Raw genomic sequence first — 26,610 nt, 5'->3', positions numbered from 1 at the left:
AATACTTATTTGTCATGAGAAGTTTAAAGCCTTGTACAATTTTTCTTTACACGTGGTGATATATCTATTAATGTATGGGTTAAAACTATTGATTACATGGCCACTAGAGGGAGCCAGTACAGCTTATTTTAGCTTTCATAAGTGTCCCTTTTTCTTATACTGTGATCCAATAATACTCTATATACCATGCAAAAACATTTGAGCAATAAGTTGGGTATTAAGATAAGTGGATAAACTTGATTTATCTTAATGCCTTTCATAGAACATTGTTTTTTATGGAGGTTATTAAAACTTGCATCTTGCTCACCTTACCTTACTGGGCTTTCATAAAGGATCTGATGTAATGTTAGGAAAATATGTAATTCACTAAATCTAAATTTACACAAGTACTTCAACAAAACAAACAGCAGGGAGAGTAAAAAAAAAAGGGGCCTGTGCAAATTACTGTCCCTCAAAGATGGGTTTTAAGCTGACCTGTTCAGTAATAGACAGGTGGTTTTATCGTTATGGCTGGAGTGTTGAGGGAACAGTTTAAATAGCAGGATGCTCTGATATGGAAATTAAAAATAGTTCATTAATCTTTAGGCTTTATTAGCTGATAGTCAGAGTGTGGGTGTGTGAAGGCTTTAATTGGCCTGTGGCTGATTAGAGGGGATTAAGCTGATTAGTCTGGTGGGAGATGAATGCCCTGTACATCCTGTAGAATTAAACACAGTCTGCTCTCAAGGTTTAGAAATGTTTATACAAAATTTTACATTTATTTTCAGAGAGTAGAGAGACTGCTTCATAAATATTTTTATTTAAATGAATACAGTAAAAATACAAGAACATACATTTTTATTTCTGTATTGTAAACATCAATTTACCAATTAATAGAATGTTTCTACTTTAATTATCCGTTGGTGCTGAATTTTGTAATGTTGTAATGTATTTTTCAGTACTTCAATTTGTACTAAAAGTACAGAATGCTAAGTATCTGTTAGCAGTGCAGTGCAGTCTGCAGGAGCTGTGGGTCTGATTTTCATCACAACCCAGATCTGACATATCATCCATCAACTAGCTCATCTGTCTTCACTGGAGGAACGGTGGAGATGATGGACTCAACAAAAACACACCTCCATCAAAATGATCAAAAAACCCAATACAAACAGCTTTCACACCTGAACATCCCGATCTCTATACTTCACAATGATTGGTCTGTAGAATTATGTCAGTTCAGCAAGTATCTTTTCCAGGTGTTGTGCTGAATTCTGCGTTCCTTCCACAATGAGACTCCTTTTAAAGTGCAGGTTTGTCCCGCAGTAGAATGAGTGTTACAGATTCCCCTCTTGATTCTTTTTATTTTTGTTTATAAATCAGGGTTAATCTACGGGGCCAACAAAAACCCAACACACTGCAAATTAAAAACAAGCTGCATAAGCACAAAACATTTCCATCAAAATGACACCAGCACTTCATTTAACAACGCAGCTGGCACACAACTGACCTTCAACCTTGAAATGTGGTTGATATATAATTTTGGTAATGTCTGTTGTTTTAACATTGAAATATTTAATGTTAAATGGTTGTGCAAATGTTATATTTTTACATTGAACATTCAAACTTAATGTCCTTAACCTTCTGCCTTAGCATTTTATATTGTCAACATCATATCATTTCTAAAAGTAATTGCTTTTTATTTGGCACAAATTCTTTACACTATCTGGGGGAATGCTTATGTTCAGCTAGTTTTACTGTTGTTTAAGATCAAATGTGCAGTCAGTCTAGTAGTGGTGGATAACATTCTTTATACTCAGATAAACTTGCAGTGATGCAAGTTTACTGTTAACACTCTTACCCATAGGATTTTCTAGTTTTAGTGAGCTATGGTTTATTAAAGGTTGAACAAACATTGAAACATCATTGCCATGTCAACATTGATTCACTTTTCAAAATCAACACCAAATCCAACATTGATTTAATCACAACATCATTGATGATTCAACGTTGCAATGCCAGCTGGGAAACGTGATGCAAACTCACAGCAGAGCTTGCACTTCTGTATTTGCATTGGGTTTCTAAGTTTACAGCCTAATATCAAATCAAAATTATTTCTAGGGTGATTTTTACAACTGTTGTAACAAAGCAGATTTACAGAAATACGATCAAAGGACAGAGAATCAGACAAAACATTTAAAGCAGCACTGGGTATGATTTTCTTGATTTTTGATCTTTTTAAAGAAGTAAAATTACAGCTTGAAACTTACTGCAGCGCTCCATTGAGGTGTAATAGGAGGAATGGCGGTGCTCTCGTGTCTGTGCCGGAGCTCCTCTGAGTTCAAACCAGACTCAAACTGTGCGTTTTCCGAGGCGGCCGCGACCAACGCTCGCGAGAACTGCGACCTGCTTTCCGACCTTTAGTTCTAACAGTTCTACAAGGACTACTGGTTCATTCTTTACAAACTAACATACAGACACTCTGGCAGAAGCTGGAAAGAGATTGAATATGTCTGTGAAAGCCAGAAAACGAGAAAGAGAAACTAATCCGCCTGAAACATTTATTACACTCTACAACTGTAGGGGTAGCCCGCGAGCACAAAATCTCAATTCTACCTAGTGGAGCTTTAACATACAGAAAAGAACCTCCAGTGAGCACAGCCATAACAGTGCAGAGTATTTACAAGCGTGCAAAAAATACATGAAAAATAAATAAATAACCTCTGAACAGAGACAAAGCCTATGACCCCCCACTCTACAAAGGATGGACTCACCCAGGTAAGTATAGCTCAGGGATTTGGGCACTGATACTGTTTTTGGGACTGTTCAGGTAAGTATGAACAGTGCTAACTTAACACAGGTAAGTATATGCACACAGTTGTCTATATGGTAATGTGTAAGGGTACCTAACATCATTAAAATCATTATGCAGCCACGAAGATCTAATATATTTAGGTGTATTGCAACATCAGCAATGAAAGCAGTTAGAGTTCATATGAATTTAGATGTAATTGGTAGTGGAAAGTGAGCAACCAGTCTGAGGCATGTTGTAAAATCTGGATGATGGGGGAAGCTGAATTCCAGAAACTTCCATTAGTCTGGCCGGACAGGGAACAGGAGAATATACACTATATAGACAAATGTATTGGGACACCTGCCCATATATTGTTTATTGACCTCTTTGTTTTCTCTCTCTCTCTCTCTCTCTCTCTCTCTCTCCCTCTCCATCACTCTCTTACACAGCTTTATCTTCTTCCCCCTTGGTCATCCATCATCGTCTTGTCTTCTTCTGTTTGTCAAATTCATCATCCCTCTTTCTCTTGCTTTGGTTCTGTACTGGAATAGTAATCATATCTCTCTGATACCAGTCAGCACTTTCTGAATCATTTTTAATATCAGACTGAAAGCTGCTATGGACTGCGTTATTACTGAGTGGGTATTTAAATTCTCTGGTGTATAAATAATAAGTACATTATATTAATACTGAATAGAAAACTTCAAGTGTTGATGTTTCACTACAAAGTCCAGTAAAGAAGTGGGCGGAGCTTCTGGACATGGTGAACATAAGGCTTGTGTTGTGTACAGTAAAGTTGTAAGTGGTATTAGTGAATATAGTAACTCTGTATTGTAGTAGAGAAGTGGACGGAGCTTCTGAACATGGTGTACATAATGTAAGGCTTGTGTTGTGTACAGTAAAGCTGTAAGTGGTAATAGTGAATATAGTAACTCTGTATTGTGGTGCTTGTTGGTGATAAAGGTGTAGAGTACAGTAATCTCTGGTTCATGTGGTTTTATCAGCTGTTGTTAAATGATTGTTTTTGATGAAATAAGAGGTTTCAGATTACAATATCGCCCAGGTCTAATATTAATAAATGAAATGTATTTATTAAACATGAAATATCTTGGTTTCACACTGTCTGCAATCCAATACATCTTAATCTGTATTTTTATATATTACTACTAGAACACTGTTCCTCTGCCCTCGCTCTGTCCTCTATCAGAACCGACCATTTCTGGGCTAAATCTGGGCTGTTCTTCTCCAGTTTCTGCTGGTGAAAGAGAAGCCGGGGGACAGTGGGGTCCTAATGAGGAAGTGATCGATCGCTCTGTAATCTGGGATTGATTTAATGGATGGAGATAGTGTTGCTGGGACTAAAGCTAGAGGAGATATCAGAGCTCAGAGTAAGGTTAAAGATAGGACAGTACCGGCACTCAGGTACAACAGTTATACAGTGGAAACACAGTAAGATCATAGCAGTCAGAATATTGTTTTTACAAATTTTTTTTAATGTTTCAGCTCTACTGATTATATTGGACACTTTGTAGTTCTATACATATAATGTTGGTACGATCAGATGCAGCAGTGCTGCTGGAGTCTTTATACACTGTGTTAAATCTCTCACTGTCCTCCACTCTATTACACTCTCCTACCTATAGCTGCTAAAGTAAAGTCAGAGATAGAAGCTCTGAATCTAACAATGAGGTGTTTAAAAACTCCAGCAGCACTGCTGTATCTAATCCACTCACTGTACCATCAGCACAACACACACGGACACCTCACACCACCACCATGCTAATCAGTGCTAATTACTGCAGTGCTGAGAATAACCACCCACCACCCAAATATTAGCTGCTTTGTGGTGATCTCTGAGGTCCTGAGTATTGAAAAACAGGGTAAAAGGAGGATAATAATAAAGTATGCAGAGAAACAGAAGGGGTGTCCACAATTATTTGGACATATATTGTATTTGACTTTCACTGAACTGTAAATGGTTGGATGTGGAGTTCTCTCAGGCATCCAGAGAGGGAAGGAAAGCTTCCACTAATTAAGCCTGGGGAAATCCTAAGAGATTTACTGATTATTTTTTAATTATTTAATTAGCCCAAGCAGGGGGGTCAGTGTACCTTTTAATTATTTATTTATCTGACTGAGGCTAAATGCAAAAACAGAAAATTGGATTAAAAAAAAATCATTATTGTTTTTTTTATGTAGTGCAGTGTACAAGAAATAGGTTTTTATCCATTTTCCAATTTTAGTTTTCTCACCTCTGCACCTCACAACTAGATTTTCAGGAAAAAAATTAATCTTATTTATTTTCTAATTTTTCAAATTTTTAAGGATTATACAATCAGATTTGTCTTACAAGATACAAGATACACGCTCATACCATTTCTTTTTCACTCTACTTAATTGTAAAAAATAATGATTAGGTTTTTAACCATTTTGCTTGATACAGCCAGAAAATTAAACTGCTAAACATTACACTGACCCAGTGGCCTTTCATTTACCTGACTTCTTACCTTTTCAGTAAAAATATCCAAATAAACAGCATTTTGAAGAATTTTGAGTTGATGGTCTACACTTGTTCATAAATTCATAAATTTTACACAAAAATAATTTATACTTACATGCCACTCAAATGATAACAAAATTGGTTATGCTTTGGCACCCCACACTGCCATAAAATTATTTTTTGGTTATCTGTTTATAAGTTATTTTAATACCTTAATACTCTGAACTAAAAAATAATAAAATTGACTACTGGAATAATAAGATAACTGCAGAATCTGGTTATGAACAGGGGTATAAACACACTTAAGGAATCATACAGTGTCTGAAACTACATACTTAAGTCTATTAGAGATTACTGAATAAGTATGCAATGATGATTAAGGCCTGTAGTTAGCGTTAGCTAACCTGATTTATCACGAGATGATGGTCTAGAGCTGTTATCCAGCACTGCAGTTGAGCTGGAAGTATGATGACTAATGTATGAGTGTGATTCTTCATGCATGGATGCTGTTCTATCTTTCAGAGAACCGTGTTTACTGTATTGTTCTGAGGTGGAACATGCATGTATTCATCACCCCTGAGGCCACCATTGTTTCCTGTCTGTAACAGATGCACTCGAAGGGCTGTGTGATGACCTTGCCTGTGTCCAAACCCCCCACTGTAATAATATACTGTACATACTGTTAAAAACAATACATTGCTGATGATGATGCGCTGTTAAATATAGAGACACAAATCAGAAAAAAACATTCGCTTTAGTTGTTATGTAATTGCAAAAAGTATGAACCCAAGATATTTCATTATTTATCTGCTCAACTGCTCTGTAATGTTGTTACTACCCTGCATGGGGATTTCAGGTTTATGTAAGGCTAAGTAGTGAGGTGTATGGGTGTGAGTTGGACCGTAAAGTGAATTGGCTCCAGAGATTGGGTGCAAACACAAATAATTAACAGAAAACTCGAAAAGACATACAAAAAGATTTTACAAACCGAAAAGTAATGGGTAGTGGAGATCATACAGTATAAACATATACACTTTTTACACACTTTTTTCAATGTTTTATGGCAATGTTCTTCATAACAATCGTTTAAAATAAATCGCTAGTAGTTCGTCTCAGTAGCTAGCTAAGATAGATACCTAAACTTACCATTTCACCTTAAATGGCGCAACAGACAGCAGAGGCTGCAACATCTAGGGTGGACCAAAATAGACAATGATTATTAATTGCTGCACCACCTGCCCTCTTTCTGAAGACATACGATTAACCCAATAGTTAACTAATTAAGCAGCAGCAGCAGCAGCTAGGTTGCTGAACTTTAGCGTTCACCGCTATCATCACATCAGCCCAGCAGGGTTGCCTATTGACTACCGTTAGTAGCCTGCTAATGAAGCAGTTTTATTTATTTATTGTTAAGTGGCAAATGTCAAACGGTTTGAAGGGTTGACCCAATTCTGAAAAGAGTAAGCACCTTTTCCTCCCCATCTGTGGATCCTCTTAACTGCACCCATTTAGACCCCCAGCCACCTTAAAGAAAAGAACAAGAGGTATACAACTACACTCACACACACTATCATCCCATACTTTATGGTGATGGGGTGAACTGTCTATCATCACAGATCATTTAATTTAATAATATACATCCATTCCTGCATTTCAGCCTCAAAACACCTTCCGAAAGGAGGTTCCGAGTTGGGACAGAAAAGCACTTTTCACTGCTGTGCCCAGTCTATGCCTGTAATGTGTGCAGCATATGGTTTAGCACTGTCTTGCTGCATAACATGCATGGACATCTCTGTGAAAGATGTGGTGTTAAGTCTGGTTTAATCCAGACCAGATTTAGATCAATACACCGCGTTTCCACTGAGTGATGGTCCATTATCCCACTGAGTCCATGTAGAGCTTGTTGGTAATAAAGGTGTAGAGTAAAGTAATCTCTTGTTCATGTGATTCTATCAGCTGCTGTTAAAGGACGGTTTATAAAGCCGTGCTGTTTGCTAACCTCTGCACCGCAGTGACGTTAGTAACGGCTCCCGGACGACGATGAGGAGGATGGTCTGGGAATTTAACCAGCATTGCTTTGGCCAGGACTGGGTAACCACTGCACTCATCATATCAATTATTTAAGCTCCTCACACGGCTGTTGATGCTGCGCTGTTTCTACTGTCACTGCTGCCACATCAAAGCACTTCAGCGTTTTCATGTTTTCACTCATTTTCACTAATTTCTAATCATTTTCTATTCGTAACTGAAAGGATTTCCTTTTTCCAGCTCCACCAAAACACCTTTATCCTCATCAAACACCAGCGCTGGAGACTATTCTTAGAAACTTCACACTACAGGAAGGAGAGAATGCTGTGTTCAGTCACCCTGCACATCTTTAGCATGTGATATAGAATACTGTACGTGCACATATTTACACACCCCTTTAAATGAACACTATGTATCTATGGCTTCACAGTTGGTTACTAAGCTATGGACAGGTGGTTGCAATGGCATTGCTAGGTGGTTGCTGAGGTGTTACCTGGTGCTTGCTATGGTGTTGCTATTGCGGTTGTGTTACTACATGTGTGCTGTGGTTGGTAGGTGATTGCTGTGATATTCCAGGTGATTGCTGTGGTGTTGCTTGTGGGTTGCTATGGTGTTGATAGGTGGTTGGTATGACATCCAAGATAGTTGCTATGATGTTGCTAAACTGTTCCTTTGTGGTTGCTATGGTTTCCATGGTGATTGCTATTGTTGCTAGTTTATTGCTATGGTGTTGCTTATAGGTTGTTATGGCAACCAATATGGTTGCTGTGGTTGCTTTGAGGTTGCTATGGTTTCCATGGTGATTGATATTGTATTAAATACAAGGTACAAACTTAATTTACTTTATAACTGTAACCGGGATGCGGTCAATACTTTAAACAGAAAAGACGCTGTGGTGACGTTTCACCACGTGAATCATAAACACCAATAAAGTACAGTTAATGTGTTATTATATTTATATAAATGCTGATTTTTAAATAGTTAAATGTTTTCTCTATCTTTTAATTTAAAACAATAAAAAACGCTGGAATCGCTCATCTCCCGCGAATCGATTCATTGGACTCATTTTAAAAGATTCGATTCCTTCTGGTCTCCTCCTCCTGCGCGTGCAGTGAGAGATCAGAGAGCGCGAGCGGAGTGGCGGAGCGCGAGACCCCTGGACAGCATGCAGGTAGGACCGCGCTTTATTACCGGTATCGGTACCGGAGACTGACTGATTCATTGATTCTTACTGGAAACTTCAAACCAGGATTATACACTATTGATAATCTAAAGCCAGCACGAGCATCTTTCAGAGTACAGACACTACAGAGGACACACACATAGTCACAATCAGTAATTACCTGTTTTTTTAAAGAGTTTAACCTTATTATTGAAACTTTAATATTTAGGTGAGTTTGTGGATCTTAAATGGTGGCATGGATCTATATGTGTGTATTTAATGAATTAATTCATATTCACACACATTCAAAACACGTGAGCATCATAACAATGTAAATTGGTAAAATTTGCAGTTGAAAAAATAAATGGCTGAATAACAATAAAAAAACAAAACTAGAGTTTAGGCCAAAGGTGAAAATTTGATTTCAATGTATTTCTCTAAAAATATATGCATCTTAAATGTTTAACCTGAAAATTGCTATGGTGGCTGTTTGTTTAAGGTGCTTTAGAGGTGTTTTGTGCTTAAGAGATATTCTAATACTGTTCTTGTTTATCTCAGGGTTCTGTCAGTGTGCTCTCTGAATCCCAGCAGAACTCAGAGAGACATTTAGAGAATCATTCAGAGAGTCATTCAGAAAGTCCTCAGAGAGTCATTCAGAGTGAAAATTAGAGTTTATAACTTCTGCTTCTCCTTAAGAGATACACTATAATTACAGTAAAGTCACTTTTTCTCAGTTTAGTTTAGCTTTTATTGGAGTAAATTACACCCTCAAACTTTTTGGAAGGTCGTTCGAAAAATATGTCATTTAAAGCATCCACAAGTCTCTAAACATAACATTCATGGAGTTTAGTATCCAGAAGAACAAACTACTTCCTAAATAATGACCAAACTAATTATTAAAGTCAGTGGTGCACAGTCAGCCATAATCAGGTAAACAGGTTCAGTAATAAATAGACTCAGTAGTGATCAGACTCTGTAGTAAACAGGCTCAGTATTGAGTGAACTCAGTGATGTATAGTAAGCCATACTCAGGTGAACAGGCTCAGTAGTGAACAGAAATAACAGTGAACGTCCTTTCAAATGCATGTTAATGCAGTTGCACACTTTAAAAAGCAACAACCCTTATATATTTTTATGATTTATTTTTATTATGTTGGGATTCACCAAAACCACTTCTTTTCCGATATTAATACTAATGCCAGATTTTTCAGTATCTGCCGATAGCAAACAGAGATACAGACACAAACTGTGACTGTTATATCTGTTCTGTTTTCTATAAGTTTTATGTATAATTCATTCTGTATCCTAAATAAGATATATAATATAAGGTAGATAGGCATATCGGAATACTAATACTTAATAGTATCAGTGCTCTATGTTGCTTATGGTGTGTAATTGCCAGTATCAATGCCAACACCATTAAGAATAATGACACTGGAACTGGAATAAAGAATTTATTAAAATTCTATTTTTTCTTTGCTAAAATGTCACTTTAAAATCCATCGGAGTAGAGTAAGGTTAGCATAGTGTATAGTTTTGGGAAACAGAGGTAGCTGGAGTTGTCAGAAAGGGAACAAATAAAGTTTAGTGTTTAAATAGAGTGCAGCCGAGCCTTTATTTAATCATTATTAAATAATCTCCTACAGCCTTGACCAGCTTCCCCGACGGGGACCTTATCGACTGAACCAGGGGAGCTGGGCCTGTATCACAGCACAGCAGCACGGGAATTATAGAGTGTGTGTACAATGTGTGTGTCTGTGTGTGAGAGTATGCGATAGTAAGGGCATTGTGGGAGTTTATTTTCGTGACGGCTGATTATTTTAGTTGCTGGGTTTTAGCTCTCCAACCCCCTCAGTGTGCTTCAAGTGTGTGCGTGCTATAGATTTCACTTACTTATAGTGTGTTTATAGACTTAGATTTATGTGTGTTATATTGTATTCTGTTCTGTATTTAATCCGTTTAGTTTCAATTTCACACTGCAGTTTGGTGACTGAGCGACTAAAAAACTTTACTACATTCTCTCATCTTCACCTCTACGTGGGAATAGTTTCGTTATACTTCACACTGATTGTTTTGTAGAATGTTTCCAGGTGTTGTGCTGAATTCTGCCTCCCTGCCAGAATGTGTCTCTATCAAGGTTTGTCCCGTAGCAAAATGAGTGTAACAGATTCCCCTCACATTCGTGTTTATAAATAAGAGTTAATCTACAGTTACAGTAGATACAGAATCACCCGCACTGTAATATGTTGTACTGCTCTGTACTGCTCCGTAATTAATCTACAGTTACAGTAGATACAGAATCACCAGCACTGTAATCTGTTGTACTTATACTGCTCTGTAATTAATCTACAGTTACAGAAGATACAGAATCACCAGCACTGTAATCTGTTGTACCCATACTGCTCTGTAATTAATCTACAGTTACAGTAGATACAGAATCATCAGCACTGTAATCTGTTGTACTTATACTGCTCTGTAATTAATCTACAGTTGCAGTAGATACAGAATCACCAGCACTGTAATCTGTTGTACCCATACTGATCTGTAATTAATCTACAGTTACAGTAGATACAGACTCACCAGCACTGTAATCTGTTGTATCCATACTGCTCTGTAATTAATCTACAGTTACAGTAGATACAGACTCACCAGCACTGTAATCTGTTGTATCCATACTGCTCTGTAATTAATCTACAGTTACAGTAGATTCAGAATCACCAGCACTGTAATCTGTACCCATACTGTTGTGTGACGCTCATGCACATCACCAAGGCGAGACAGATTTCAGCACAACAACTCTTACTTCTATTGTTTTAATAAGTGAGAGACTCAAAAGAACTGTGGTTCAGCTGATCCAGATCGAGAACATCTCAGAGAACATCTCCAAGAATGTTTTAGGCTGTTGGGCAGAACAAACTGTGACAGACGTTGTGCTGTCCATTTTAGATATGGGCAGTTGTATATGTGACCTCTCCTGAAGACGACTCTGATTTTAGAGATTTGGGTCTGGGAGTCCTGCCAGCGAGACAGACAGAGAGAGAGAGAAAGAGAGGGATAGAAAGAGATAGAGGGAGAAAGAAGAAAGAGAAAGAGTGATAGAGAGACATTAATGTAATTAAAGGAGAGATGAGTGTGAAGGGCAGATAGAGGGCAGTGTTTGAATCTCTCTGAGTAAAACAACAATGAAAATAACAACAGAGAACTGTGTTTTCTCCTGGTTCTGATGTTGCTAAAAGGTCACACACTGCACGAATGGAGCTCCTGCAGGCTGTGTGTGTGTGTGAGTGTGTGTGTGTGTGTGTGTGTGTGTGTGTGTGTGTGTATGTGTATGTGTGTGCACTGCCAGCAACGTTCATGCAGCAGAAACTATTAATCCCTCTCAGAACCTGCAGAGTGTCCAACTGTCACACACACAAACACACAGCCTCATCTTTACTGTATTAATAATGCAGCAGGTGCCAGAACCCGTAGGACAAACACACTTGTCCTACTCATAAGGTACACACACACACACACACACACACACACAGTGGAACTAGTGTTTACGGGCCACTGTGTAGGGCCCCACAAATTAACGAAGGCCCTCAGTTCCCCTTGCATCAAGATAGTAGCCTTTTTTTATTAGAGTTTTTTTTACATCATTATTTATTTAATTGTTTTATTTTTTAATTTATTTTATATATTTTTGCTTTCGAGCCCTGGAGCAGTCCAGCGTACCAATCCTGAGTTCTCCTGAACATAGTGGTCTGGGGTTCACTTCAGGTGGTCCGAGCCCAGGCTCCCCCTGGGAGCTTGTGCTATTAATTCATTTTGTAAAACAGTTTTGAAACACAGCCTATTTACAGCTGCTCATGCATGGCTGTACGCTGACAGTAATAATATGGACAAAACTAGCTACAATGCTATATCTATAGTAATAGAACTGCAGATTAATACTGTGACTTTATGACTTTATGAACTTTATAAAGTTAGCCCTTTTAGGCTAATCTCAGCCTGTTAGCAAGCTAGCAAGTAGGTTATATAACAAACTAATTTTACTGACAGGATGTGAAAAACTGGGAAAAAAAGACAGTTTACTGTGTGATCAGCATTCAGGTAATCGATGGTGAACTTGTGATGGTTCTTCTCGAAGTTTGTTAAGAAATAATAGAATAGGAGACAATATACAGCCATGGAAGCTATTTAGAGGTGCACACAGGCTCTCCTTTAAAAGCCTTGCACCGCCACAGTAAATATAAATCAAGCAAAATAGAGTGAACACACACTGGTAGTTTTATACTGTCCAGTACTAATTTAATCTCCTTACTATTCCATTCAACCTTAAAAAGTGAAGTAGTGGAGATTGCTGGTTCAAAAATCCTGTTCATGTAGTTTGACATTGGCTATCAGAGCTCTCTCTAGGTGGGTAGACGGTACTCTCTCCATCACTGCGTCCGAGCACGCTGTAATGCTACTCGGCAATGCTTTATTAGCAGCAGTTGGAGAAGAGGCGGAGTCTGACTTCACATGTGTCAGAGGAGGCATGTGCTAGTCTTCACCCTCCTGGTGTTGGGGCATCACTAGTAATAAGGGGAGTCCTAATGAGTGTGTTAGGTAATTGGCCATGTAAATTGGGGAGAAAATTAGATGTGAAGTAGTTTAATTTAAGTGATGACTTAAGTTCTACAAAGTATCAGTTCCACCTTAAATGCTGCTGCTAAATTCACACAATCACAGTTAATAAGTTAATAAACAGCAACAATGATCCTCTTTGGTTCTGTTCCACCTCAAGTGCTGCTGATTTTATAAGATTATTGTTTGCCAGATGTTTTTTTTTTTTCTGTTCTACCTTAAATCGTGAAGGAGTAAAATTCAAGTGCAACAGCTTACCTTTATACTGTTATAGATATATTTTCCACCTTAACTTCTGTGCATGCATGGGTAAATGTGTTTATATATTTGTGAATCTGAACAGGAAGTAAAACTCTGTGTGTGTGTGTGTGTGTGTGTGTGTGTGGAGGCCCTCCAAGCTGTTGTTTTATTGAAGCTGTGTTTAAAGATGGTAAATTATTGATGCCAGTCTCAGTTCACCAAATACATTCTATTCATATTCACTCTCACACACACACACACACACACACACACACACACACAAACACACACACACACACACACACACACACACAGTCACACTTACAGTGTTTATTCTATTTACATTTGATTGACATTTGTTTATTGTGAACATATTGAACCCAGTCTTTATTGATGAAAGCTTTGTTAAGGGTTAATTAGGAGTGCTTGGCCTTGTTAAAGTATTTAAGCCAATTAGGCGGGTTAATTGTGTTAGCAGATTGCCAATATAGGACTGACTGAACTCTTTCTTTCTGTGTCTCTTTCTCTCTCTGTCTCTCTCTCTCTCTCTCTCTCTCTTTCTTTCTCTCTCTTTCTCTCTGTCTTCCTGTTTCTCTTTCTCTCTCTCTCTATCTTTCTTTTTTCTCTCTCTCTCTACCTGTTTCTTTCTCTCTTTGTCTCTCTCTCTTTCTGCCTGTCTCTCTGTCTTTGTTTCTCTTTCTCTCTTTTTTTCTCTCTCTGCCTGTCTCTCTGTCTCTCTCTCTTTCTGCTTGTCTCTCTGTCTTTCTGTTTTTTTCTTTCTCTCTCTATCTCTCATTTTCTCTCTCTCTGTCTCTTTCCCTCTGTCTCCCTCTTTTTCTGCCTGTTTCTCTGTCTTTCTGTCTCTCTCTTACTATCTGTCTATCTGTCTGTCACTCTCTCTTTCTCTTTCTCTCTCTTTTACTCTCTCTTATTATCTATCTGTCTCTCTCTGTCTCTCTCTCTCTCTCTCTCTCTCTCTCTCTCTCTCTCTCTCTCTCTCTCTCTCGCTCGCTCTCTCTCTCTCTCTCTCTCAGTCTGATGGTCAGAGAGTGGACGCTCTGCCGGATGGAGCCCCCAGTGGGCCGCAGGAGGGAAAATGGCAGAAACCTCGGATCTCCCGCAAGAGTTTAATGAAGTGCTGCCTGGTGAAGTGGATCATCAGCAACACCGCACCACAGGGACCAGGTACACACACACACACACACAAACTATACATACAGTATATTTCCAGATACAGTGGCAGGTTAAATAAAATAATATGAGCTCTTTAAAAAAGCTTTTAGATGTCATGGAGAAATTGTGTTCACTTGATTTTTGGCTGAACTGTGGTTTTACAGTACAGTAGTTTTATCTGTTTAACACTGCCCTCTAGTGACTGTTGGGGTTTGTATCACAGATGAGGTGAGACAGACAGGTGAGTGTGGTGTAAACAAAAAAAAAATAATAATAAAAGAATAAGTCAATAATAATAATAATAATGTTATAGTTCATTTCATATAAAATAAATGCCTTTGCGAATACATTTGAAAAGTATGAAAATGGCCATAAAATATGTTTTATAATGTATTCATTAAAATTAAAACCCACAACAAACGCTGCATCAAAATTATATATTCTAATAATGAATAATAATTAGCAACAGTAGGTTAGTAGAATAAAAGATAATTAACACAATTCAAAAAGCAAATGTAAGCCTTGTTAATTGTTTACGTATTTAAAAGTTGGACAAGAAACACCTGAGAGTAATGATAAGAGGGCGGGGCTGCAGATGAGAGAGGCAAAGCAAGAGACGCAAACAAAAACAGATGAAAATGCACAATAAATAGAGTTTTATCCAGATACCCCAAGTCCAAACTGTATATTATGTGTATTATATTGTATTGCATGTATTTATAGTAATTATTATTTTTGCAGTACATTGTAAAGAAACAGTAAGTTGTCTGATATAGATAATAGATTATATAGATAATAATTTGAAGCAGTGATATTACATTGCAAAGTAAGAGACACCAACATTTTGCATTGTTTTTATTACAGTTTATTATAGAAACATTTAACTGAATCTGTGAAGTGAGTAGTTCGTATCTCTGTTTGTGTGCGGTTTAGAGCAGTGCTGGACTGTAACTGGTTCAGCACTGCTCTAAACTGCTTCAGCACTGCTCATTAGTCTCTGTGCCGCCTGTTAAACCCCGGTGGAGATGAGCAGAAGCTGCTGATGCTCTGAGTTTATTTTCTTAAGAGCATCACCTCCTCTCTGCAGCCTTTACTGCTGCTTAGGAGGCATAACCCACATCTGAATTATTAAATACAGATACTCTTTCTGAGTGAAAAGGAGATCTCACACACTTACACACTGCATCTTCCCAACTTTAGACTCACCTAAAGTTTACCTAAGATCAACACCGGTCAGCTCAGGTCATAACAGTCACGTGGTTTCTGTCAGGTGTGTGTCAGAGCTTTGCTATATACAGTGCAGAAAGTGAGAGCCAAAAAACGGCATGATTAAGTTCATTTGTACTTTCAACTCATGTAAAGTAAACAAAATAAAGCATTCAGTATTGCCTTTCGTGCTCATGATCAGTATACTCAGCTTATTCCTTTTTACTAACAGCTAAAAGATATGAGCTGTACAGGACTAGGATAGTAGTTTTTATGTGTAAATGTGTTGACTGCCTTCTAATGAATGCTACATTTAGCTATTTTAAGTTGCTCCAATTGCTGACATAGATGTACAGATGCACACCCACACAAACACACACACACAGCTTGTCTAGTCCCTGTAGAAGAGAAGTACTGGCAGTAGATTAGTACTCATGCCTAATCTAGTTCTCAGTTTGGGCTATAGAGGGGTATAAACCCTCATTTTTTTATTGCTGTGGAGCAGTGAAATTAGAAATGAAAGAACAGTGAAAAGAAAGAACTGTGCTCTCTGGAACGAAGGATCTCCATCCAATACTTTAATCCCTATAGCGAGTGTATCAGCATTGATTGTGTTGAGCTAGAATAGTTTAGCTGGTATCTGATCGGGGTTTACAGGCTGGTTTACAGGCTGGTGTAAAGCTGCAGAACGTTCTTCTGCTGAAGCTGCAGAATCTGATCAGTGTTTATTAGCCTCTTTAATACCAAGCTTAAGTACAGCGGAGATGGAGGAGGTTGGATGGATGCCAGTTTTAGACTTAAACACTTCTCTTCTCTAATAGCTTATGCTTTCGCTTATGTCTGGCTTTTTGGGCTGTATTAGCGAATTTTTGGAAGTGTGTTTACTTTTGTAGTTGGACTATAGCTTCTGTAAACCCAGCATCTAGAGAATTGCAGGCCTGCAAAACGCTGCACTGATACTACAGGGTTCTGCACCGGTTCTGAGGGTTCTTTAACCTAAATTCTGTAAAACAGAATCATTTCTGTGATTTAGTGAGTAAATGATAAAACTCACAACTAAAGATTCACAACTAGACTCTCCTGATGTGGCTACTGTTGATATTTTTGTAAACCTACTCTTTTACTTTGCCTCACCAGGTTCAGCTCTACAGCAGCTCAAACACACGTAACAGAACATTAGAAGTTTGTTAGTAATTTGCATCACAACGTTATTAGAACATTTTTCACAAAAAAGTTAATCTAGAAAACTTGGCAGAATGTTAGAATGTTAACTGCAACGTTCAAAAAATATATAAAAAAACAAATATTGTTGCCTGGGAAAACCCTATACTATGGACAAAAGTGACACAATCGCAAAATTGAGGTGTTTGATTCTGTCTCATTTTCCCAGGTGTATTACACCTAGCCCCTAGACATGCAGTCTACCTGTACAGACATTATTGAGAGTGGGTGGAGCTAAAAAGCTGACTTGAACTGCTATTTTTTGCTGTAATAGGATTGCACCACTGTAACTGTCAGCTGGTGAAATGTACATCTCTGTCATTGACATCATATATAAATGTGCACCAGCAGTTAAATAGCATTGGTTTGTTCATACCAGCACTACATCACAGAGTGCAATGCCAAGAGCTTATGTAAAAACCAAAACACTACCATGTTCGGCAGAGTTAAGGATTATGATCTCACAGTCTGTTGCATGAGTCTGGGTTGAGCCAAAAGAACGTTACCTTCCTGGCTGGCACTGTGCCATCTGTAAAGTTTGGTGGAGGGGGGATAATGATGCAAGGTTGTTTTTCAGGAGTCTGCCTCTTAGATCCCTTAGTTCCATATAGATATTTTAGTAGTGCAGAAAGCAAGCAAACCAAAAAGGTATGGTTGTGTGAGTTTGGTGTGCAACACAGCCCAAAGGGGACCATATTAATATAAGTATTAATACCTCTGGGTTTAGAACTGGATGCCATAAAAGCCCCATAGAGTGTAATGCTTAGTGAATCTAATTAAATGAAATAATAGTACAGTCATTTTTTTTCTTTTCTTACTGGTATGGTCCAAAGTGGGATGGGTTGCCTTTTCGTCTCATCATCCTCTTGAGAATCTTCTGATGGAGTTTTGGTTCCTCACATGTTTTTCTCTAGAAGGTTTTAGCAGAAAGCTTACCCACCTTTACTGCAGTATACAGGGGTTGGACAATGAAACTGAATCACCTGGATTTAGACCACAATAATTTATTGTTGTGACGAACAGTTCTGGTGGAAACCGAGAGTTGAGCTGCACATTGAATTCTGCTGTGATTTGGGCAGCCGTGGTTTTATGTTTTTGGAGACAATCCGGGTAAGCACCCGAACATCCCTTTCAGACAGCTTCCTCTTGCGTCCACAGTAAATCCTGTTGGATGTGGTTGGTCCTTCTTGGTGGTATGCTGACATTACCCTGGATACTGTGGCTCTTGATACATCACAAAGTCTCTACTCTTCTGGGAAAGCCTTACTTTTTGCTTTATTAGATGTTGGAACATTGCTGTGAGTAGGGTTTGATTGCTATCAGCACATTTTAAACATCTTGGCTGATCAATTGTATTTGGGGTAAGAGTAAAGCTCTAAATCAGATGAATTTGCTGAACTTTTACTTCAGAAGAAAGAGCCTGTTAAAGTGGGGAAGGGTAGTGGGTGAGAGAGAAAGGGAGAGAGAAAGAGAGCATTAAGTGGGGTTATAGGAGTAATAGCTGGGCGGGGAGTGCTCTGTATAGAAGCTGTAGTGAAGTTGGCACATGGTGAAGCTCAGATGGACTTTAGGACGGAGAGAAAGTGAAGGTTCACAGAAAGTTCCGGGAATCATTCCGAGTGGACGAGCGAGGACATGGTGCACTGGAGATACGGGGTTTTTCTGAAAAACTTAAGGATGACAATTTATTGGAAACTCTGACCAACTGCTTGAACTAAAGCTCTTTTAGAACCGAATGAAGAAGCAATTCAGGAAGTTTTGAGGGTTTTCCCACTTTTATTCTCTGACGGAATCTTCTGGAAAAGCCGAAGATGGTGATTTAATGGAAAATCTGATCATCTGTTTGAGCAAAACCTTTCCGGGACTCATTTAAAGACCAGCCGGACGATGGTTAGAGCTTGTTAAGATTAACTTTTAATGCTAATACTTGAGCTAAAATCCAATCTGCACCACAATTAGTAAATTAGAAAAAAATTAGAATGCTATCAATAAAACTGGTTGAAAAACTATCTAATTGGAATGATACTAATGAAACTAGACCAAAATCTAAAAAGAAGTGCTTTGATATTAATCTGGTCTTAAATCCAGTTCAGAATACTGTTACTGAAACTGTGTCACAATCTGGTTTGGACTGCTGTCATTGAAATTGGATCAAAATCCAGTGCGGTTGTTGATTAATGTAAATTGAATAAAAATCTGTTTCAACTGCTGTTAAAGACACTGGATTAAAATGCTATTTATGAAACTGGATCAAATAAAACTGGATTTATTTGGATTGCTTTTAGTTAATCTGGATCAAAACCCAGATTGAATCACAACCGATAATACTTAAAAAAAATAGTGTGGCCCCATTCAGACTTCTACTAATGAACTGATTTGAACTTTTTTTGAGACTGATCTTAAATAGAGCTGACCTGAAATTGGATTCCTGTGGAAGGAAGAACCGGTTTAAAAACCGGTTTGGACTGTAAATAACGGGTATAATCAGCAGTTGTGTGATGATGCACTGATGCAGGGTATGGAGCTGATGGCCGTGGGCGTAGTCATCGTCCTGTTCTACCTGGTTCTGAAGCAGTTTGGACTGTGGGAGCCTCTGTCTCTGGATGGTAAGGGGTGTGGCCTGGCGGGGGGTGGTCGGACCCTGGTTTGCGGAGGGACACAAGCTGTGTGCTGTAATGGTGATAATCTAAGCATCTTAATCTGAAGTTAACATGTTTGTTTCATTCTTTTTCACCTTCTCTTCATCTGTTCTTGCTATTTTTCACCCATTCTGTTGTGTTTTCTGTTCTGTAGATGGTGAGTGCATGTCTTCACCCCTCACCCTGACTGTGTGTAGTCCTGAAGTTCTGCATGGTTTTCATTTCCTCATTATTCTGCCTCTATATTCTAGAATTTAGTAGGACAAAGTCCAGCCCTTCAGCAAAAACAACCAATCGGCTTGCTGGTTGTGAAGAGATTGGAGGAGAGTAACTGTGCTGGTGGGGAATTCACCCTGAGCTGTGGAGATCTGCGCAGGCACAGTAGCCAAAACATTTTCGAGTCGAATGCTAGTGGTCCTCCAAAACATGTCATTGACCGGTGGCCACAATATAGGCCTGTCACAATAATACTTCAACTTATCGTACAGTATATGGAAATTACCTCAATAACTTTATTTATCAAGGTGAATCAATCGTGAGAAGAGCCTGTTTACAAAAAATGGTTTTACTTTTTTATTTAAACCTTTTTCTAAATCCATTTTTAATCTTTAAATATTAGTTATTATCAGAAAATGTATGCATTAAGGGAGTAAATACATTATATTATTATCATTAAATGTATTAATGATAAGGATAAACAATTATTTCTGGAACAATGTATCATCCAAAAAAATATTATTGAGACAGGCCTACTGATGGTTGTCCAAAACTGGTTTGAAGATCATTCTAGAGAGTTCTGATAAATGGTGTGGCCTCTACATACCCGCCTGACAAAATCCTAATCAAGCATTTACAGTATATGATATTTGGAGGACCATTCCATTCCACCTGAGATCCTGCACCTACTACTTTCCGAGGACGGTGACCCAACATCCCTCAAGACGTTTCCCATCCACTTGTGGAATCAATGCCTTTTTTTGTTGCCCCATTTCTCCAAGCTAGAGGACTTACATGATACTATATCCTGTCCCATCATTTTTTTGCCAACTGTAGAACATGAACTAAAGTTCAGAGCATGAAGCCTGTATTGCGTTTAGACTTTAGTCCATGTTTTTCAGAAAGTCAGAAACTGTTTGAGGAGCGCATGTGCTGATTTAGAGAATTAGCTGTGCTGTTAGCATCGTGCTAATCGGTGAGGTATACTTTATTCCATGGTTAGCTACGTTACTCTCACAGCTTCAAACAGGTCGATAGGTTAAATGGGAGAACTGTGTGAGAAGTTGATTTTCTCCAAACTCTTGCTTTATTCTGGTTCTGAAGCTTCCCCCCCATCCTCCTCTATATCCTCTATATTTTCCTGCTCGATCCCCTGTCTTACCAACACTCGCCCTGCCTGTCTCCCTCCTCCCTGTCTCCCTGCCTCTCTCTCTCTCTCTCTCTCTCTCGGGCAGACAGCAGTGATGGGGAGCTGGAGCTGTCGATGGTGAGACACCAGCCGGAAGGTCTGGAGGAGCTGCAGGCTCAGACCCAGTTCACCAGGAAGGAGCTGCAGTCTCTCTACAGGGGCTTCAAAAACGTGAGAACCAACAACCTGCTCACTAAACATCTAGTTAATCTGGTCGATCATCATGACCACCATGACCAAGCTGGTTAATCTCTCTCTCTCTTGCTCTCTCTTTCTCTGTTCAGGAGTGTCCCAGTGGGTTGGTTGATGAGGAAACCTTTAAGACCATCTACTCCCAGTTCTTCCCTCAAGGAGGTCAGCTGTTTAACTAATGTATTGATCGGTTAATAAAGGAACATATAGTGGTGCTTGAAAGTTGTGAATTTTCTATATTTCTGCATAAATTTGATCTAAAACATTATCAGAGTTTCTAACAAAGCCTTAAAGTATATAAAGAGAACCTGATTAAACAAATGAGACAAAACTATTATATTTGGTCATTTATTTATTTAGGAAAATGATTCAATAGTATATGTTTGTGAGTGAAAAAAGTAATAGGACTTTTTGGTTTCAAAGAAAAACATGTTTGGATAACCATGAACTCTGAATTATATTAGAGAATATCAGAGGAAAATGTCAGGACATCTGCCCATGAACTGAATCTCAAGAGACGGTGGGTCATGCAGCAAGACAATGACTCTTAGCACACAAGATGTTCTACCACAGAATGGTTCACCAAGGATAAAGTTAATGTTTTGGCATGGGGCCAAGTCACAATTCTGACCTTAATCCAGTAGAAATGTTGTGGACTGAGCTGAAGCAAGAAATTAATGTGAGGAAACCCACCAACATCCCAGAGTTGAAGCTGTTCTGTACAGAAGAATGGAGTTCTTCTAAGCCGGTGTGCAGAACTGATCTACAGTTACTTGGAACTTTTTTTCAATTATTGCTGTAAAGGAGTGAAATAACACCAGATAATGGAAAAAAACTTTGGAATACTGTGTTTAAATGGATTGCTGGTTTTGAATGAATGGTCTGTTTGTTCAGTTCATTTTTCATAATCTAATCTGTTTATTAATAAAAGAGGACCTGGAGTGGTATAACGAGCACATTATCTACAGGTGCATGAGGGGTACAAGTAAAGTTTTAATCCAAGTGTTTCTGTTTTAATCTTGTGTTCAGATGCGACAACATATGCTCACTTCCTCTTCAATGCCTTTGATGTGGACCGGAATGGCTCCATACGTTTCGAGGTCATCTCTTTATGTATTATGTGTTTATATTTGTGTCTATATTTGTTTCATTTAGTATGACCTTTTTAAATAGAAATTGCTGTTTTTATTTTTTTATAAAGAATTTTGGGGGGATATAATAATCTATGGTAAATTATTCATGCTAATATTCTTGTTTAGAGTAAAATATTAGTGCTTTTTTACATTATATGCAGGACTTTGTGATTGGTCTGTCAGTTTTGTTGCGCGGGTCTGTAACGGAGAAACTGCGCTGGGCCTTTAATCTGTACGATATTAATAAGGATGGATACATCACTAAAGAGGTACACAGAGCTCCACCCCTTACATCGTGTGTCCACACACCCAACCACACCCCCTCGCTGACTCCGCCTCTGCCCCGCAGGAAATGCTGGCCATCATGAAGTCCATATATGATATGATGGGGCGCTACACTTCCCCCAGCGTCAAGGAGGACGCTCCGTTCGAACACGTGGAGAAATTCTTCCAGGTCATTCATATCTTTATATAACCAGCATTCATTCATTCAATTATTCATTCATTCATTTATTTATTCATTTATTCACTAACTCACTTATTCTTTGATTAACTTATTCATTAATTCATTCACTAAATAACTAATTTATTCATTAATTTATTTATTAATTCACTAACACACTCATTTGTTTATTAATTTACGTACATATTCATTCATTCGTTTATTCACTAACTCATTATTTAATTAATTCACTCAGTTTTATTCATTAATTAATTTCTTATCCTTTCATTAATTAACTTTCTGTTTCGTTCACTCACTCATTTACTCACTGACTCACTTATTTATTCATTCACTAACTCTGATTGGATGCTTATCTCTCAGTATGTTAACGTGTGTTAATGTGTTTTACAGAAGATGGACAGGAACAGAGATGGCGTGGTGACCATTGAGGAGTTCATCGAGACGTGCCAAAAGGTGCATGACTCATTCATAAACCGCACTGATTATAAATAATTACAATACAATACAGCAACACTCGGTACAGTGAATTAACTTTCACACAGCTGGACTGATACTGTAATCTTTGGAACTATTTTTGTTGCACTACACCTTGTGGTATGTACGTATCCCTCCACATTTTTAAAGATATGCGATTTTGAAAAATTTAAAGGGTAAAATTATCTAGAATTAAGCATCACTTCAATTATGCAGGGAATTCTGATAAATGGGTGGAATTTTGCTTTAATATTTGTCTTAGGAATTATGTGTTTACTGTCTCACTCTGTCTCTCTCTTAGGACGAGAGTATAATGAGCTCCATGCAGCTGTTTGAGAACGTTATCTGAACTTCGCTGGATGTCCGAAGTGTTTTCCCTCCAAGTGGAGCTGTTGGAGACCCCAACCCACTGGGGATTTCCCACTGCATGAGAATGAAGATAAAGAATAAAATGATACTTTGTTTGAAAATTATATCTACAGATTTCCTTAAACAGCTAAAAATTGAACGACCTTCAGTTTTACCTAATGCTAATATGGCTAAAATGTGATGGATGCTAATGTACACCAGTTAGCATCATGCCAAATAATAAATACACCAGAGCTACAAAGCTAATTTATATTTAATATTTAATTTATACATAATATAATTATGAGTGAATATAGTTATTAACAATGCTGGCATACTTCAATCTATATTCTAGATTCTGTATAACAGTTTAGAGTTTTAACTACAATATCAGGATCTACATAATCAATTGTAAAAAAAAAACTAGAGTTTAGTTTCTGTAGAAACTCCACTGCGAGTGTGATTGCAGTGCTGATTATTTAGGGGGACAAAAAACAAGAGATGTAAAAAAAAACGACAAATAGAGGAGTACATCAAGTTTGGTTGATTTAGGAATACAGAAACTTTGTGGCTTGATCGTATGTGAAAATTAATGGGAGTAAGTAAGAGCAAGGAGGCATGAAAAAAACAAAAGGATTTCCAAGCCCAATGCATGTTTTAGAGTTGGAATGTAGTCAATATCTCCTACTGCAATCACACTAATTTACTCCAAAATTTTACCACAGTGTGTCAATTTGAATTTGCAGTTAGCATCATGCTAAGTGGTGGCTTATTAGCTTTCATTGCTTCCTTTGCTAAATAGCAATATTACTGTTGTAGCCCTGGTGCGAATCTAAATAAATAACCTTTAGGCATTCAAATATTTAAACTAATAAATTATGGGATGGATTTTAGGCTCCTTATTATTGTATATAAGCTTCTAGTTCTATCGGTTAGTTAACTAGCTGCATTAGCTTCAGTGCTAAATCTGAAGAAACAAACCACACTAGTCATGTTAAATTGACTATTTGAAGTAAATGGTGGAATATATGATGTATATAAGACTTTATTTGAACTATCACTTTAACATAAGGAAGATGTTTTGGGTTCCACAGAGACTAAGATGTCAGTACGCTGTTAGCGGATGCTGTTAGCAGTTGCTAGCTGTGTGTTTGTATATATCTGTAAATACTGAGATTATCTGGATGTATAACATCAAATAAACAAGCGATTGCATGCTTAAACAAGCGATTGCATGCAATGCAATGCATTTCATCTGTATTTAGTGTGTTTATTTATTATTATTAATGTATATGTATCACATTTAACCCATATTTTTTATGATAAGTGGAGAAAATTGGTATATAAAATACAGTATTGCATTTAAATGTATAGTTTCATGATAAGTAAATATAAACCACAGTCACAAAACACACCTAGTTCTTTGCATATAGTTTTTCTACAAATAAAATCGTGTTTTTACCTAATGTCAAATACAATAATATGTAAATAGATAAAACAATTATTCACTCATTGTTCTCACCATAATCTAATTCCAAACCTTAAGTAATTTGGCTATGGTAAAACAGCAACTTATTTATTACTTTGTGGTAATAACTACAAAGTTTATTTCCTGAAGGAAACTCTGATTTGTAACACTAAAGCTAAAGTGGTTTCCATTGCCATTTTTTTGCTAGGTGGTTGCTATGGTGTAGCTGGAAGGTTGCATATTGTTGCTAAAGGTGTTTATTGGTTGGTGGGTGGTCGCTGTGATATCTTAGGTGGGTAATGTGATGTTGCTGGGAGGTTTCTATGAGGCTGTTTATCAGTTGCTGGGTGGTAAATGTGGTACCCTAGGTGGATGATTTGGTGTTTGGGTTGTGATTTGCAGTGCACAATCATGATCATGATTTTGTTAAGGTATTTATTTTGCAGCCAGAGGTGGGTGTATATACTCTTGCTACCGCTAGATGGCAGCATTGTGCTGTTTGTAAATAGCACAGTCAGAACTACAGACCTACTGGCCATTTTATTAGAAACCCCTGTCTTGTAGATCTTCTGATACACAGAGTGTGTTATCCACCCACTGGAGGACACTTTATCAAAAACCATTGACCAGTGAGTAAAAGCAAGAGGTGGCGAGTAGTGAGTTTTAAGGTGTGTTTATCTTGTTGAGATATTTGACATTGACTATAAAAAATTGTCAACACCAAGTTCATTGTTGAGGCATCATTAATGTGTGATGGAGCACAATCTTCACTCCGTGGGAGGGGTACTTTGAAGATCTCCAACACTCAGCTCATTTTCTGTGTCTCCAAACATGTAAACACACCAGATAAGGGACAAGATAACAGCCATGCTCGCTGTACATCAGCTCATTATACATTTAAACATATTCTCAGCATTTAAATCAAACTTTTAGTGGCTTCTGCTGGTTCCTGAGAGATAGAGAAAACAGAGAGTGAAAGTCTGTATAAAACCTGTACATCAAAAGCTTTAACTCATCCAATATCTAAGGTTGCTTTAGATGTTTACAACACAATATATTTTGATTTTGACCGGTGCAATTTAGGCTTTTTGTCAACTGTGAGAAATATAAAACACACCTTTAAATTTTCACCCACATCTATCAAACAAGCCCAGTTTTCAAACCTGTCAACTCAGGATATAGAGGCAGTTCAAGAGCGCAATACAAAGATAAATATTAATACTACAAAAAGTAAATAAATGTACAAATAATATAGAAATAATAAACTAACATGAAATTTACATGAATTAAAAAAAACATTGAGTACTTTTTTAAATGAATACATTCCCGCTCAGTAGAAGAGATTCCTCACAATAGAAGAGATTGATTACATTTTTGATCATTGTTAAAAATTACATATAAATTCTGTTATTTGCATCCTATCTGAATTCATATTTAAGTAGAATTTCCTTAAAAAAATAAAAACATTCTGCAGGTGTGAATCACCTATAATATGATATAAGATCTATGTCAAGATATCTAAAAGTTTAGCTTGGAAGATGCAGTGGAAACACAAATGGAGGCCATGATAAAAACAA

At 37.7% G+C, this 26,610-nt stretch overlaps 2 protein-coding genes across 3 annotated transcripts in view; one reads left to right on the top strand and one right to left on the bottom strand.

Moving 5' to 3' along the window:
- The window catches only part of prnpb (prion protein b), a 103,686-nt gene that overhangs the window by 59,624 nt on the left and 17,452 nt on the right, over positions 1–26,610 (bottom strand). The window lies entirely within an intron of this gene.
- Positions 8,407–24,785, top strand: kcnip3b (Kv channel interacting protein 3b, calsenilin). Of its 2 annotated transcripts, XM_007254963.4 has the most exons (9): positions 8,407–8,469; positions 14,346–14,496; positions 21,002–21,126; positions 21,240–21,309; positions 22,177–22,247; positions 22,442–22,549; positions 22,630–22,734; positions 23,134–23,196; positions 23,519–24,785. In XM_007254963.4, exons 1-9 carry the CDS (start codon positions 8,464–8,466, stop codon positions 23,564–23,566), a joined length of 747 nt encoding a protein of 248 aa, XP_007255025.1. In that variant the 5' UTR covers positions 8,407–8,463; the 3' UTR covers positions 23,567–24,785. The 2 variants fall into 2 exon arrangements, with proteins under 2 accessions (XP_007255025.1, XP_049324339.1); XM_049468382.1 differs by lacking the exons at positions 8,407–8,469; positions 14,346–14,496 and adding an exon at positions 17,728–19,517.

The sequence above is a fragment of the Astyanax mexicanus genome, chromosome 20 (assembly GCF_023375975.1).
Source record: "Astyanax mexicanus isolate ESR-SI-001 chromosome 20, AstMex3_surface, whole genome shotgun sequence".
In the NCBI taxonomy this organism is placed as follows: domain Eukaryota; kingdom Metazoa; phylum Chordata; class Actinopteri; order Characiformes; family Acestrorhamphidae; genus Astyanax; species Astyanax mexicanus.
This window is presented reverse-complemented; position numbering and strand designations above follow the sequence as displayed.

Excerpts from the sequence above, each read along its gene's own strand:
- kcnip3b (XM_007254963.4), top strand. Across the intron at positions 14,497-21,001 it reads CACCGCACCACAGGGACCAG|ACAGCAGTGATGGGGAGCTG; the intron begins GTACACACACAC and ends TCTCTCGGGCAG. Across the intron at positions 21,310-22,176 it reads CCAGTTCTTCCCTCAAGGAG|ATGCGACAACATATGCTCAC; the intron begins GTCAGCTGTTTA and ends TCTTGTGTTCAG.